The sequence below is a fragment of the Physeter macrocephalus genome, unplaced genomic scaffold (genome assembly GCF_002837175.3).
Source record: "Physeter macrocephalus isolate SW-GA unplaced genomic scaffold, ASM283717v5 random_673, whole genome shotgun sequence".
Classification (NCBI taxonomy): domain Eukaryota; kingdom Metazoa; phylum Chordata; class Mammalia; order Artiodactyla; family Physeteridae; genus Physeter; species Physeter macrocephalus.
Window position 1 is genome coordinate 11,030 of NW_021145983.1, and position 15,611 is coordinate 26,640.

The following is a 15,611-nucleotide window of genomic DNA, read 5'->3' on the forward strand; positions in this document are numbered from 1 at the left end:
CTCCAGGGCTCCCACCCCACACAGAAAGCCCCCCCCCCCACGCAGCCCACAGGCCCAGCGTGGCCTCCCCTCACCCTCTCCACCTCTCCCCATCGTTCTCATCCAGCCTCACCACATAAAACTACTAAAGCCTGTGTTCAGACTGCCTTTCCCTGCTCTTATCAGCTTCTAACACACTATATAAAATACCAATTTATGTTGTCTGTCTGCCCCAAGAGCATGTCAGCTCCATGAAGCCAGGTTTTTTTTTTTTCTGTTTTGTTCCCAGCTATATCCCCAGTTCGTAAAAAGACGGTTAATAAGTGTTTGTGGAATGCAGGAATGCATCCTTGTCCAGCTCTGGGAGGCAGGCGCTATTGTATTTTGATTTTATGAAGGAGGAAAGTGAAGTTGAGCAAGGCAGGAAGTTGGTGGGTTGCCCAAGATCTCAGACAGCTGGAGTCAGGGCGATAATAATAATAACAGTAAATAATAATAATACAGCTAAGACATATTGGGCTCCTACTACGTGTCAGGCACTGGGATGTTGGAATAGAAGTGGAAGAAAAGAGCCAGGCACACGGTAAGTGCTTTATATGGGATAACTCTTGGAATCCTCAGTGGGACTCTGTAGTAGGGACTATTAAACCCATTTTACAGACGAGGAAACTGAGGCTAAGAGGGATTAAGTAACAGATCTCTAACAATAATAGCTACCATAGCCCCAGTTTACTGAGCTATGCTCTGGGCACGTATCATATCTGGTATCTCTCATCTTTACCTCACCTTCTACTGTACTTTACAACAAAGAAGCCAGCTTCTGAGAAGTGATGTAATTTGGCACTGGTTGTAAGATGGTATGAGAGAGCTTGAGCCCGTTTCCCAGGTTCTTCTGCCCCAGGACATACCTCGTACTGGAAGGTGGAGAGGTCCAAATACAGAAGCCCACTGCACATTTGGTGCCTCAGAGCCAGAGGACCTCTCTGGTGCCTTAGTTTCCCTAAGTCTCTTCAGGGTCTGGGGCTCAGGCTGCCCCCCAGCATGGAACTGGCAGGGGTATTCATTCCTGTTCATAGTTGGGACTCCCGCTTTGTCTAGGGAGGGTCTGAAGAAGTAGTGGCAACTCTACTGTGTGACCTAGGGTAAGTTGCTGTGCCTCTCTGAGCTGCCAGCCTCAACTGACTCCATGGAGTCACGGTTTGCTGAGAAGGAGGCTCTGGGAACTACAGATCCAAGGCCTGGCAGCTGGGAGCACCTGCTTCCTGCCTGGAAGGACCAGGAGGAGCAACAGAGCCACCTTCACCCCTGCCCCAGGCCTGTTTCCCTTCCCACCCTGCCCCCTATTAGAGCTCTGCAAGTCCCCAAGAAATGGGGTCCAGCCCTGTCCCCCATCCCATCCTCCACTGTTCTGGCTGCCTTTTCTCACTGGGAAAGAGCAGTAAATAATCAGGAGGCCACATTCTCCAGGCTTCCCAAAGCCGGCATCTGCACCTCTCCTGAATCTGTCTCATTCCACCTTCCCCTGTGGCCTGAAACCGCCCCCTCCCCCCTGCCCCCCCTTCCTGGCATTCAATCTCTGTGATTCAGCCTGTGCCATGGCTCTGCCTCTTCTACAAATTGGGAAAGTGAGGTGCAGAGAGGTACCTGGTGTGGTCCTGAGTCCAAGGAAGCTCCTCGTCTTTCCCAGAGGGCCATAGGGATCTTTCCAAAGGCCTCCCCTGTCACACCCTTGCCTGGGGTGATAATGGCTCCGTGGGTGGAGCACACTCTGTGTGTACTGCCCCCTACTTTACAGAAGAGGGAGCTGAGCTTCAGAAGGGCACAGCCACCTGCCTGAGGTCATACAGCCGGGAGGTGGCAGAGTTCTGTGACTACAGAGCGGGAGACTGAGGCCCCGAGAGGGGAAGGACCTTGTCCAAGGGCACGCAGGCCCTGTTAGGGTCTAGATCCCCAGTGAGGCTGGGCCAGAGCTGGAAGCACTGGATCCCAGGCAAAGCTTTCCCACGGCCCTGGGGTGTGGGTGGGGGGACTGCGTGGCATTTCCTGTCTGGGCAGGACCTGAGTGGGGTGATGCGGGGAGACTTCCCGTGGCCCCTCCCCGTTCTCAGGAAATAATCCGGACCCAGGGGCCAGGCCTCCGCCTTCCCCAGGATGCAGTGAGGGGCAGAGGCTGGGAGCTGGTGTCCTGGGTTCCAGGCCTGCTCTCCCTTATTGCCTGTGTGTCCTTGTTCCTGTCCCTCCACCCCATCCCAAAGTCTCTGCATCCTTGGGGGGTCCTCATTCTTATCATCCAATGAACAGACTCAGCAAAAGTCCCAGGCCCTCGGGAGTCCCAAGGCCGTGACCCTGCAGAATCATTTCCCCCTCTGAGCCTCAGTTTCCTCCTCTGTCAAATGGAGTCATTGTGGGGGTGGAATCAGAAGCGCCAGCTCAGCACATTGGAACTCCATGTCCCAGAGGGAGGGAGTCATCCAGGTCTCAACACTGACCTGGCATGTGGGTTCCCAGATGGAGAATTGAAGTCGTAGAGGTCAGGGGACCCACGTGAGGACACAGCCAGCTGAGACCTCTCCACTGCCATTTCCTGGGAGGCAGCTATGCAGTGCCAAGAAGGCACACCATAGTGTTGGATACTCCAAGTTCAAACTTCAGGCCTGTCATTGTCTGGCTGTGTGGCTTCAGGCAGGTCACTCTACCTCTCTGAGGCTTAGTTTTTTCTTCTTCAGAATGGGAGAAAACTAACCTGATGGCAGGACTTAATGAGCTAATTAAGCACGTAAACCACCCATGGCAGAGCCTGGCACCCAGTAGGCCTTCAAGTCATGGTAAGTCTTCTTCCCTGGGAGGAGGCTGGGTGAGGTCATCTTGGCTGCATTTAATGGGGGAAGGGTCAAGAGTCCCAGGTACCTTACCTAGGTAAGCAGGATCCAGCTCCTCTGCATCTCGGCCCCCTTGGGGCTGCCTCTGCTCTCCGGACCTGACCTGGCAGGCCTTGCCTGCCTCACCCCCCGACGCTTGCTCACTAGTGCTCTTCTCCAACCACACCGGCCCCTTTTCGGCTCCTCCATCCTCCAACTCATTGCAGCCTCACAGTTTTTGCACCTTCAGATCTCTCTCCCTGGATCTCCTTTTCCCAGTGTTTTTCCTTCTTTAACAGAAATTTTATTTTTACATTCTATCATTAGAATCTAAAACAGGACCTTGAATCTTTTAGGCATTTAATAAATATTTGGCCCATGAATAAATGAATAGATTTTGATTTTTGATCTAATATGAGAGTCTTTGTTTTTTAATAGACCCATTCAACCCATTTACATTTATTGTTTACAGGGATATATTTGATCTGTGTCATCCTGTATTTTGTTTTCTGTTGACTGAATGATTGAATGAATGAATAAATGAATGAACGAAGCAGAGTAAATTCTAGGTTGCTGGGGTGGGCTAGAATTGGGGTTCTCCAAACTGCCCGGGGCCATCCAGGGTAGGAAGAACATGGAACTGACCCTGGGTCCCTCACTCTTGCAATTATTTATTCCACTGCCCTTAGCCCCCAGACAAGGGCTTATCGTCAGTCTCTCCCAGGTGTCCCCCATCCCTTCCCTCCTACCCCCACCTCCCCTCAGGAAGTGCCAGGTTTATGATTCTGGGTTCTGAAGCCAGATCTGCATGCTCATCCCAGATCCTCCATTAACAGGAGGCATGGTCTTGACTTACCACCTGAGTCTTCATTTCCACACTTGTAAAATAGGGGTCACGGTATTAGCTTCCGACAGTGATAATCGTTGGGAGGATTAAATGAAAGAACCTGGGTCAAAGGCTGGGTCAAAGGGCTTAGCACTGTGCCTGGCTTGGAGTAAGAGCTCAGTAAGCATTAGATTTTATTATTTTGTTGTTGTACCTCAGTTTCCTTCAATTGTAAATGAGGCTGCTTGTCATTTCCTTCTAAGTACCTCAGGATCCTGACTCAAAGTCTGGAGTTGGAGAGCTGTTCAGTCTACACTCTCATCTCCGTCTCCCCAAGCCCGCAGACACGGTCATCTTCCAGGACTCGAGGGGGTCCACAGAGGCCTGACCCACCACCAGGAACTGGGGAGACGAAACAATACAAGCTGTAAAGAGAAGTTCATTCCTTCCCCCTGGCCACACCAGCATTACCCCATCACACAGATGAGGAATCTGAGACTCACTGGCTCATTTAACCCACAGACGCACCCTGAGCACCTACTGTGTGCAGGCTGTGCTGGGCCCTCTCCCACAGGGCTCACAGCTTAGCAGGGAAGACAGGGAGGAAACAACTCACCCTGTAGGATTTAAATCAAGTGCCTTGCCCAGCCCATAAAGGGCTCCCAGAGAACCTACCAGTATCCCTGCTTGTGGGGGTGGGCGGGGGACTGTTCCTTTTCCACAAAAGGAGAAAGCCAGGCCAGAGCGGGGCATCCCGTGCAAAGCCTCCAGCTTCCTAGGGGTGTGGCAGCCTTCCTGCCTTTGCATGGCTGGTGCCTCTGCCGGGAAGGGAAGATTCTTCGTGGTCGCCACGGATCCGGCTCTGTGTTCAGGGCGTCACTTCCTCAGAGACCCTTCCGGGATGGGAGGGCAGGGTCAGCGCCCCAGGGTTTCCTCTTGTATAACGTGTATCTCTCTCACTCCCGAGGCTGTCCTCGCTGAGCCTCCTGAGGAGATGCAAACTTTGCGTTGCCCAATGAGCCGCTGCAGGGTCACACCTCCACCAGGAGACACTCCCACCCCCACAGAGGTCCAGCCACTTGATACAGGTGCCCACAGCACCCAGAGCCTCATCCCCCTGTGCCTTCTCCAGCTGCAGTTCTGCACTTTGTTTGCAGGATGACTGCGTTGGTGACTAGCATCCTCTATATATTTTTAAATTTTTTTTCTTTTTTTTTGGCCATGCCGTGCAGCACGTGGGATTTTAGTTCCCCAACCAGGGATCGAACCCGTGCCCCCTGCATTGGAAGTGCGGAGTCTTAACCACTGGACCGCCAGGGAAGTCCCAGCATCCTCTTTAGAACATCAGCTCCTCGAGGACAGAGATCTCTGCCTGTTCCATTCACCATTGTGTCTCCCAGTGCCTAGTACAGAGCCTGGCACATAGTAGGTGCTCAATAACTATCTGTGGCAAGAAGGCAGGAAGGAAGGAAAGAAGAAAGGGAGGGAGGGGTTGCAATTCATTTATCCAGTTTTGCATTTGTTTGTTCAGCAAGTACTTATTGAGTGCCAGCTGTACGCTGGTTCTGGGGAGAGAGTGGTGACAGCACAGACAGGTGTCCTGCCCTCAAGGCGCTCGCTGACTTTCTGGTCACTGTCAGCAATTGTGATATCAGCTGGTGAAGACTCTGAGTAAAGGTGGAGCCGGGAGAGGGACTGCTGGGAGGAGGGGTCAACCGAACTGGCAGAGGCAGGGGTAGGCTTGGGGCTCCCCCCACCCCGCCCCTGCTGGCAGATGCTGGGGCTGTCGTAACTGCGGGCAGCTTGGGTTGCCAAACGCCACCACAGCTGCGTCACTGAGAGCCTGGAGGGCCCAGAGGCTGAGGGGGGCCAGGAGGGGCCCCCTCACCCAGGCTGGTTTCAGCCCCGAGTCAGACAGAGCTGGGTCAAAGGTCAGCCCCGTGTCCACTGTTAGTCACTCTACGTAATGTGGCTGTGTGGCTATGTGCTATTGCGGATTGCTTGCAAAAAAAAGTCCAGAAATGATGCATGAGCAGCCACATTCCCACCTCCAAGAGAGAAATGAAACATGCAGAGACCGTGGGAGACCCCACCCTCCCTCCAAAGGTGACTTCATCCTGAATTTGACATCTGTGACCCCGTGTGTGACTTCACAATGTTACCTTCCTGGGCCTACCTCTGTGTGTCCCTGGGCAAGTCACTTAACCTCTCTGGGCCTTGCTTTCCTCACGAGTAAGATGGGAATGCTAACAGTCCCTCCCTTGGAGGACTGGTGAGAATAAACAAGCCATCTGCGTAAAGTGCTCAGATGAGGGCCTGGCACACAGTAAGCGCCACGTAAGTGCTGGCTATGATCATTATTGTCATTGAACACCCAGAAGAGGGGACAGAGAGCCGTCACTTGCATCAAGGTCACTTCGGGTGGTACCAGGGTTTACATCAGCAGCTGGCTCTGGAGTGGTGTCGCTCAGGTGCCCAGGCACTAATTCTGGTTCATTCTGTTCCACTTCCTGTTGGGTTTGCCTTTCCCACCAGCTTTGAAAAACCAGAGCCTGTGCCTGGCTTGTTCTCTGCTGTCACCCTGCAGAGGGTGACAGCCCAGGGTCTGGAGACTGAAGGATGGGTTTGTGGAGCAAATGAAGGGGGCTGTCTCCTCATCTGTATGATGGGTCTTGCAGGCCCAAGGAATGAGAAAGTGCCTGAGTAGTGTAGGTGCTTTATAAACCCTTCTTTATTTCCTCCTCTCCCAGCTGTACTCCCCTCCCCCTCCCCTCAGGGCTAGGCCTGGACCCCACTCACTTCAGGACAGGCATTCTGCTGACAGATTGCTCCCCACTGACTCATTCATTCATTCATACCTTCACACTTTCAACAAATTTTTTGAGTACCTACTGTGCTCCAGTCTCTGCTCTAGGCTCTGGGGATACTGAAACGAATAAAACATGTAAAAATTTCTGTCTTCCTGGAGCTGATATTCTGTCAGGAGAGACAGCCATCAGACAACAGTGTGATTCAAGCTGAGATTCACAGGGGCCCGGGCAGCAGGGATCAGGGGAGGCCCTGCCTACCTCAGTCTGGGGGTTTGGGGAAGGCTGTGAGCTCAGACCAGAAGGATGAGGAGAAAATTAGCCAGATGAAGGGTGAGGAGGGTGTCCCAGGGGCAGGGACCGGCCTGTGCAAAAGCCTGCGGGTGAGTGGGCATGGCAATTTGGGGACCTACCTGTGGCTTGGCCTGGATGGAGGGGAGGGAAAGGAAGGGTGATGGGGGTTGAGCTGGAAGAGGCCTGACTTGATTTAGGTTTTACAAGGTTTGCTCCAGCTGCAGCATGGAGCTGGGACTGGAGGGGTGAGGCTGGAGGTGGGAAGACTGGAAGGGAGCATGGAGTCCTGTCCACCCATCAGAGGAGAACAGGAGGGCAGGCTTCATGCAGACCAAGGAACCCTGGATGTGCCGGGCGGGGCCTGGATTTCCCTGGAAACAGGCCCAGGATGTGGCAGCTGAGGCTTCCTCCCTTCTTCCAGGGAACTGGATCTGGCTTCAGCATCACCTCCGTCGGCCACAGAAGACAGTTGGGCAGTGGCCCTCCGCCCTTGCACTGCTCATCCCTGTGACTGGCCAGGCCCTTCTGAGAATGGACCTCCCCCCAGTTCCATGTGGCATGACCTCACACGAGGGTGTTCATGGCACAACACCAGCCCAAGATGGAAACAACTCAATGGTGCATCACCCAAGGCCTCGGCAAAACCACCAGATCCATCCAGACAGCAAACTATTTTGGAGCCTCGGGAGAGGCTGGATGGTGAAGGGTTTCGGAGCACAGACCTGGGAGCCTGACTGCCTGGGCCTGAATCCCAGCTCTGCCAGTCACTGCTGTGTGTCACTGGGCAGGTGCCTGGCCGTTCTGTGCCTCAGTTTCCCCATCTACAAAATGGGGATGATGAGAGTGATAGAACTTCCCAATAGGAGCACTTCACTCTTATGATTCATTAATTAATCCATGTAAAGCACCTGGAACTGTGCCCAGCACTTAATAAGTCCTCTAGAAACCTTTGCTGCCATTATTATTATTTTTTCTTTAATTTTTCTTTATTTATTTTTTGGCTGTGTTGGGTCTTCGTTGCTGCACGTAGGCTTTCTCTAGTTGCGGCGAGCAGGGGCTACTCTTCGTTGCCGTGCGTGGGCTTCGCATTGCGGTGGCTTCTCTCGTTGCAGAGCACGGGCTCCAGGCGCACGGGTTTCAGTAGTTGTGGCTCGCGGGCTCTAGAGCGCAGGCTCAGTAGTTGTGGCGCACGGGCTTAGTTGCTCCGTGGCATGTGGGATCTTCCCGGACCAGGGCTCGAACCCGTGTCCCCTGCACTGGCAGGCGGACTCTTAACCACTGCGCCACCAGGGAAGCCCTGCTGCCATTATTAATCAGCAGTCATATTAACATTATGATTATTAGCAGCAGTAGTGGTAGAAATATGGATTAATCCAAGGGAGAAGTGGCAGGACAGAATGTAAAGTGGGCTGCCATTTGCAGAAAAAGGCAAGAAGAATAACTAGATAGATGTGTGTGTAGACGCTCACACCACCTCGGAAGGAGCTCCTAGACGCTGAAAACATTCGATTTGTCTGGTTGGGGAGTGGGGACCTGCGGGGAGGAGGGGAGGGACACTGACTTCTCACTCTATGCTTTTTACACCCTCTGTGCTGTTTGAGCTGTGTGTGTGTTTCCTCTGTGCACTTGTATATATATTCAAAACCAAACATGCCAGAAAGCAATTCTGTGCGAGGTTTCCTCCAGGAAGGCCCCAGCTCTCCCCCCGCCCACGCTCTCCATCCACCCCCGCATCCTGGCCTGTGTGTGGCCCAGCCTCCCTGCTGCTGGTTTTCAGAGCTCTAGGCCCTGGAGCAGGTCCGAGCTGGAGTGCCCTGCAAGAAAGGGGGCTCCTCGGAGACCCCCAGAGCGGCCTTGGCTCCGGGTGGTGCAGGGTGTGGGGTTGGGGGGGCTCCCGACCCACTGACGGGAACTCCGAATACTCCCCAGCCTGGGCCGCTAATCGCTTCCAGATTGGCGGGGTCAGGGCCAGGGCCGCCGCCGCCTGGCTCCATAAACAGCCCGTCGCTCCAGATGGCGGCTGGCTCCAGCCTGGCGAGCAGGTTCACAGGGGACTGGGGGGCGGCAGCAGGTGGAGGACCCCCACCCTGCCTGGTTGGGGCAGGGAGGCCCCCGCCAGCCGGCCTTGGCTGCTGCTCATTCCCACTGCCCTGAGTCAGGATGCTGGGCCAAAAGGGGCTGTAGCAGTTGAACCCATTGCTCGGAGGAGAGAAACCGAGGCCCAGAAGGGGCAAGGGACGGTTCCAGGTGGGTGGTTGACAGAGATGTGAGGCAGGGGCTTCTGAGGGTTGACCCTGGGTTTGCTTGTGTCTGTGAATCCAGCACACAGTTGGGGGGCGCAGTAAAGACCCAAGGAAGGAAGGGAGAAAGAAGAGCAGGAGGGAGCGAGGCATTATGGCCTCTTGGGTTCAAATTCTACTCTGGCTTTTAGTCCCTGAGGGAATAAGTTAGTTTTGCTTTCTGGGCCTTGGTTTCTTCATCTGTGAAATGAGGATGGCTAGAGCACAGACCTTGCCGATTGCTGGAACAGTGACCTGGTTCTCGTGAACTTCTGGGCAGTGGGGGCTGTGTACGTTGCAGGCGCTCAGTTCTGTCTTTCTCTCTCCCTGAGCCTCCTCTGATTCCTGCTTCTCCTCCCCCACCCCCGGGAGCACGATGGCCTCCTCTAGGAAGCCACCCTGGCTTCCACTCAGACCTCTTCCTTTGTGCCAGGCTTTGTGCCCTTCCCGTGGCCTCACTCACAGAGCCTCCCCAGCTCCACGCCATGACTGGTACCTGTGCTATTGCCCCTCTGGCAGATGAGGACACGGAGGGTCAGGAGGTACCTGTGCTGTTGTCCGTGCACCGTCAGGGAGGCAACAGGACACAGTGAGGGCCTCACTGCCGGGAAAATGCAGAACTCGGTGTGACTGGAGAGGCTTCACCTGGTCTGAAGTCAGGTAATGTGGCTGCTTCCTGCCCCCACTCACCAACCTCTTGGCACATGAGGTGAGGACCCCGGCCTGCTGCCCCCAGGCAGGTAATGGGTTGTGATCCCTAGGGAAAGGAGTGTGGAGCCCTGGCCTGGAGCCCAGGCTGGCCCTGGATGTCCCTTGGGTGGCTGGGCGGTAGCCTCGTCAGCTGAGCAGGGATGCAGCTCTTTGAGTGAGGGCTGAATCCCCCATTTTTCACCATCTTTACCCTCGTACCCAGTACAGAACACCCTGAGTTCAGCTCTGTTGAATGAGTGACTGAGAAGTCATAGTATCAAGCATTTATAAGCCAGGCACTCTTCTGAGCAATTGACTAAGGGTAACTTCCCTTTTATAAAATTTAATTTAATTTTTTGGCCATGCCATGCAGCATGCAGGATCTTAGTTCCCCGACCAGGGATCGAACCTGGGCCCCCTGCAATGGAAGCGCAGAGTCCTAAGCACTGGACCACTAGGGAATTCCCAGGATAACTTCTTTAATATTCACATAACCTGCTGAGGGAGGGACTATTATAATTTCCATTTTACAGAGGACAAAACGGAGGCTCAGAGAGGTTGAGTGCCTTGCCCAAGGTCACACAGCTGGAGCTGGGATTTGAACCCAGGTCTTCTAGCTCCAGTGCACACACTCTCAGCCACCTGTTTCCCCTCCCAGGGCAGCAGTGAGCCTGCAATGAGCTCAGTGCCCCACACATAGTAGGTGCTTTCCCATGGACCCCTGCCCGCCTCCATCGCCCAGTACCTGGATTCAGATTTCGGCCCAGCCTCGAGGTCAGCGGCCCGTTCTGCCCTGTGCCGGGAGGAATGTTCGTGGTGGCCTCGTCCTGGGTCCGAGAAGAAAGGCAGCCTTGTGGGCGAAAGGTGAGCTGCTGGGTGGGCGCGGGGCTGTTTACCCAGTGCCGGGCGTGTGGCTCGGGGTGGCGCCGCTGTCAGCCGCGCCGGCTGCCCCAGGCCTGTGCTGGCCTCCAGATGTGAGCTGGCTCCAGCCGGCCGGGCCCCCCCACCCTGTGCACAGAGGGGCTTTATCAAAAGCGGCTGTGAGGAGGCCCGGGAGGCCGCCTGGCTCCAGCCTGCTGGCTCCACGCCCCGGGCCTGCAGAAGCCCGGCGAGTGAGCTGGAGCTGCTGTGCCCAGGACTTGATCTGCTCCACCGCCAGCTCCTCTGCTCTGCTCGGGGCCTCTGGGGGCCCAGACGAGGGGTGCAGCCCTCTGTTCCAGGAAACTGAAGCTCCAGGAGCAATCTGGAGGGGTAACAATGCAAGAAAACTTCTTTGAAATTAATTTTCTACATCCCTGAGGGGAAAGGTAACCCACACAGAAAACAAAGTACAAAACTCAGTTAAAATTCAAGGGGTGCTAAATGCATAGCAAAGTGAAGACACTCGTGGGAAGGATAAATTGCAGGTTCAGAACAGCAGTTCCTGTGAGCCAGGAGGAAAGTAACTGGGAGGGGTCACCGGGGCGCAGTTCTCTCCATAGTGTCTTTCTTGGGTTGTATGGTGAGGATGTTAGTCTTTATGTTTTCTTTGTTGGCCTGAACTCTTTTGTATTAATAAATAATAATAACTGGAGGAAAAGAAAGAAAGAAAAAACCAAGACTTCTTCCTGCTTCTGACCCTTAGCCCTGCCCCTGTTAAGAGTGTCTTCCGGTACTTTCCAGGGATGGTCTGAGAATCCACAAACAAATCCACATCTCTTCTCGTTCCTATGTTGTTTTCCTATGTTGTTTTTGTTTTACAAATAGTATCAAGATATACATTGTACAGCACCAGGCTCTTCACGATATATCCTGGGCACCTCCCTGCAGCCTTGTTCTTTTTCACAGCTGCATAGTATTTCACCCTGGGAAGGCACCTCAGCTTATTCTCCAGGCTCCCCTTGATGAACATTTAGGTTGTTGCCTGTTTTTGCTACCACAGACCATGCTGAGGTGGACCCCACCCCCATCCATGTCTTTGGGGACTTAGGCAAGTATTTCCTTTTTTTTTTTTTCAGGCAAGTATTTTCTAGATGATCAGCTCTTAGAAGAATCTCAGAGGAGTCCTATTTACTCTTCTGAGAATCGCGCTAATTTGCCCTCCCTGAAGTTTTTTCCCTTGTGACAGCCCACCAGCGATGCTGCCGACAGGAAACTGAGACCCAGAGCCAGTCAGCTGTTCTGCGGGGTGAGCGGGGGAACAACCTCACAAGGAATCTCTCCTAAAAAAAGACAAGTCAAAACACCCCTTTCTTGGTTTTGTTTCCCTTTGAATGCAAAAGAGAAACACGTTCACTGCAGAAACTTTAGAAAATAAAGAAAACCGCAAAGTTAGAAAATAAAGCCTCCCTCCCCTCGACAGCCACCCCCGCCCCCAACCAGCCCGCCACCAGGGGCTGGATGCAGACCAGGGTTTGGGCCTCGGGGTGGGCTGGCTTCCTCTCCATCCCTATGCCTGACTTGCTGTGTAACCTCAGGCAAGTCAATCAGCCTCTCTGGGCCCCTGCGTTCTCATCTGTAACTGGGGCTACCAAGGGCTCCAGCCTTGAAAGGCTGCTGTGAGAATCAGATGAGATCACGTGGGTAAGGGGCGGCCCAGCATAACGTGCTTCGTAAGGGGAGGCCGTGACAAGTTCTTCCCGCACCCGTGCAGCCAAATCCAGGACATTCTTTATATTCGGATTTTTTTTTTTTTTGGCTGCACCTCAAGGCACGCGGCATCTTAGTTCCCCGACCAGGGATTGAACCCGTGCCCCCTGCAGTGGAAGGACAGGGTCCTAACCACTGGACCACCAGGGAACTCCCCAAATCCAGGACTTTCTCATTGACCCTCCCGCTCAGTGAGCTCTGGTATTTTATTCCTGCTCCACCAAGGCCCACAGCCCGATGACTCCCAGGACCCACACGTCCAGACCCAGCTCCATTCCCACCCGACACAGATCACACAGCTCCCGCCGCCTCCGGGCTTCCTGGACCCAGTGGCTCAGCCAGAAAACCCCCATCCAACCTGTCAGCACCTCCTGTCTGCTCCTGCTTCAAACTAGATCCAGAACCAATGGCTTCTCCCCAACACCCACCACCAGCTTCCCAGGCTGGACTGTTGCAGACCCTTCCTCACAGGTCTCCTCACTTCCCGCCTCGCTCCCTGATAATCTCTCCTCGCAGGCTAACAGGGCAATTTGCCCCCCACCCCCGGGAGATGTGTGGTCATGTCTGGGGACATTTTGGTTGTCACAACCAGCAGAGGGGGTGCTACTGGCATCTGGAGGGTGGAGGCCAGGGGGGCTGCCAAACCGTCCTCCAGTGCCTGGACAGCCCCACGACTGAGAACGTTCTGACCCCAACATTAATAGGGCTGAGGATGAGGACCCTGTGTGAGATCCAAATTAAGTCTGTTCTGTGCTCTTACCTTCCACGGCTCCCACCCACCTCATCCAGAGAACAGCCAGAGTCCTCTCAGCGGCCACAGGGCCCCATGGGACATGCTCCATCGCCTCCCTTCCCTCCCGCCCTCCCGCCCTTGGCTCCAGCCACATCAGCTCCTCCCTCTTCCTTGGACCTGAAGGCAACCTCACACCACAGGCCTTTCCTCTGCTTTTCCCAAATGTTCTTTCCCAGACATCTAACTTTCCCTCCTCCCCTTCTGACTCTCTGTCGAATGTCACCTCCTCTAGGAGGCTGCCCTGATCTCCTTATTTAATATCTGCCGCTCCCTGAACCCTTCTGCCTTCTTTCTCCCTGGCACTGGGTCCCGATATCTTACTGATTTGTCTGTGTCTGTCCCCCAACCTAGAACACAAGCTCCATGAGGGAGAGACAGGGCTGGTCTTATTTACCGCTGAGTAGGTAACATGACCTCCAGCTCCCAGTAGGTACTCAATAAGTGCTCAATGATTGACCAGTGGACCCTACCTTGCAAGTTCCTGATGTCTGGGCAGCGGCTGTGGACAGAAGACCCGGATGCTGAAAGCTGGCCCCTGGAGGATTAGAGGCCCAGAAGGAAATTCCCTGAGGCCATGGGCTGGAATTTCCCACATCCCTGCAGCCACACCTCGCCCTGATTGCACTAAGGGGTCCCCTCACCAGGGACAGCAGCAAAGATGGAGGGGACCTCACAGGCAACTCTCCAGCCACCACCAGCATTCATGGAGCACCAACTGTATGCCCCACTCTAGACTGGGCAGCATAGAGATTGTACCCCAGTGAATTCCTCAGGGCCAGGGGCGGTCACTTAATCATCTCACTGTCTCCAGGGCCTAGTACTGGCCATCCATGTATTCAAACATTATGGAGCACCTACTGTGTACCCTTGACTATGCTGAGTGCATCTACCAGATAATTTCCAGACAGTGGACTTATGGAGGGGAGAAAGTCACTGCATTTTTCTATCAGTGCTTTCAATTATTATTATTATTTGTTTACAGAAAGCATTCTTTTTGTAAATAAATAGACTTGAAGAATCCCAAGTTAAAAAAATACAACCCTACCACCTACTGATGCTGGGCAGAAGTTTAGGGGGTCTTGGGCGCCCAGAGTGGGCCCCTGTGGGGTCGAGGAGGCTCCCAAGAGGTGAGTCCTGAGCTGAGGACCCAGGTTGAGTATGAGGTGACTAATAGGGGGGAGGAAGGCCACTGCACAGACCTGGGGGATGCAGCCGGTCGGCTGGGGAGATGCTGATGGTCTGGCCCCAGCCCAGCCGCAGGCTCCACCTCTGGCCGTGCGTGTCCCGAGTCCAACATTTCCTGGTGGAGTTTACTGCACCATCATTTCTGTAATTATCTGTTTCTGTCTCTCCCCAGCCCACCTCTGAACTGGAACTCCATGAGGGCTGAGGCTGCCCAGCCCACCTCTGAACTGGAACTCCATGAGGGCTGAGGCTGCCCTGTCTGGTTCACTACTCTGTCCCCAGGGTCTGGAGCACACAGTAGGTGCTTGTAGTGAGTTGAATAGTGTCTCCCCCACAAATTCACATCCACCCGGAAGCTCAGTATGTGGCCATATTTGGAAACAGGATCTTTGCAGATATCATTAATCCAGGATCTTAAAATGAGATCATACTGGACTGGGGTGCCCTTAAGCCAGCAACTTGTGTCCTTATGAGAAGAGGACACAGACACACAGAAGGCCACGTGAAGATGGAGGCCAAGACTGGAGGGCTGCATCTGCAGGCCAAGGAACGCTGGGAGCCCCCATGAGCTGGAACAGCAGGGGAAGATTCTTTCCTAGATCCTTCAGAGTGGGCATGGCCCTGCTGACACATTGATTTTGGAATTTTCCAGAACCATGGGAGAATAAATTTCTCTTGTCTCAAGCCACCAAGTTTGTAGCAATTTGTTACGGCAGCTGCAGGAAATACATACAGGTTCCTCGTATGGATGATCAAGTGAACAGAAGAATGAGCCAGGAGGAGCTCAGCTCTGGTGGGTGGTCCAGGGCCAGTCCGGTGTGGCCAGATGGCTGTTTGCCTTCATCCCTTATGACTGGGTTTGCAGACTGAGATGCCTGCTTGGATTTCGAGGTTGAGGGAGCTAGAGGCCGTCCAGCCAGTGAGGGGGTGGGTGTGAGGAGATGTTGAAGTCGTCCAGCTAGAGTGACAAGGAAATCAGGTTCTGCAGGTGCCACCCCCCGCCCCATCCCCAGAAACTCATGTCCACACCCAGCTTGGACACTGGGGGCTGAGGTTCTGGGCACCTCACCACCCATGATGCTGATGCCTTTCAGATATGCTGCAGCCAGCGCTTGTCCCCACTTCCTGGATACTCCGCAGACTGTCCACCTAAGGAACGCTCAGCACTGTCCCTTAGAGCCCAGAGCCTAGGACGTTGGGAGGGAATTTCTCCACTTGTCTGCCCTTAGTCCCTCTCACTGTGGCCTCTGGAATGAGGGAGGCGGCGGGATG

General features: G+C 54.1%; 1 protein-coding gene across 1 annotated transcript; it reads right to left on the bottom strand.

The window, feature by feature from the left end:
- Positions 1–1,571: 1,571 nt before the first annotated feature.
- LOC102976889 (uncharacterized) lies at positions 1,572–13,203 on the bottom strand. The gene is made up of 4 exons (XM_028486127.1): positions 13,142–13,203; positions 10,479–10,976; positions 9,590–9,644; positions 1,572–4,065 (listed from the first exon to the last, which is right to left on the bottom strand). The coding sequence occupies exons 1-4, from the start codon at positions 13,201–13,203 to the stop codon at positions 3,982–3,984; spliced, it is 699 nt and encodes a 232-aa protein (XP_028341928.1). The 3' UTR covers positions 1,572–3,981.
- Between the last annotated feature and the right edge of the window lie 2,408 nt (positions 13,204–15,611).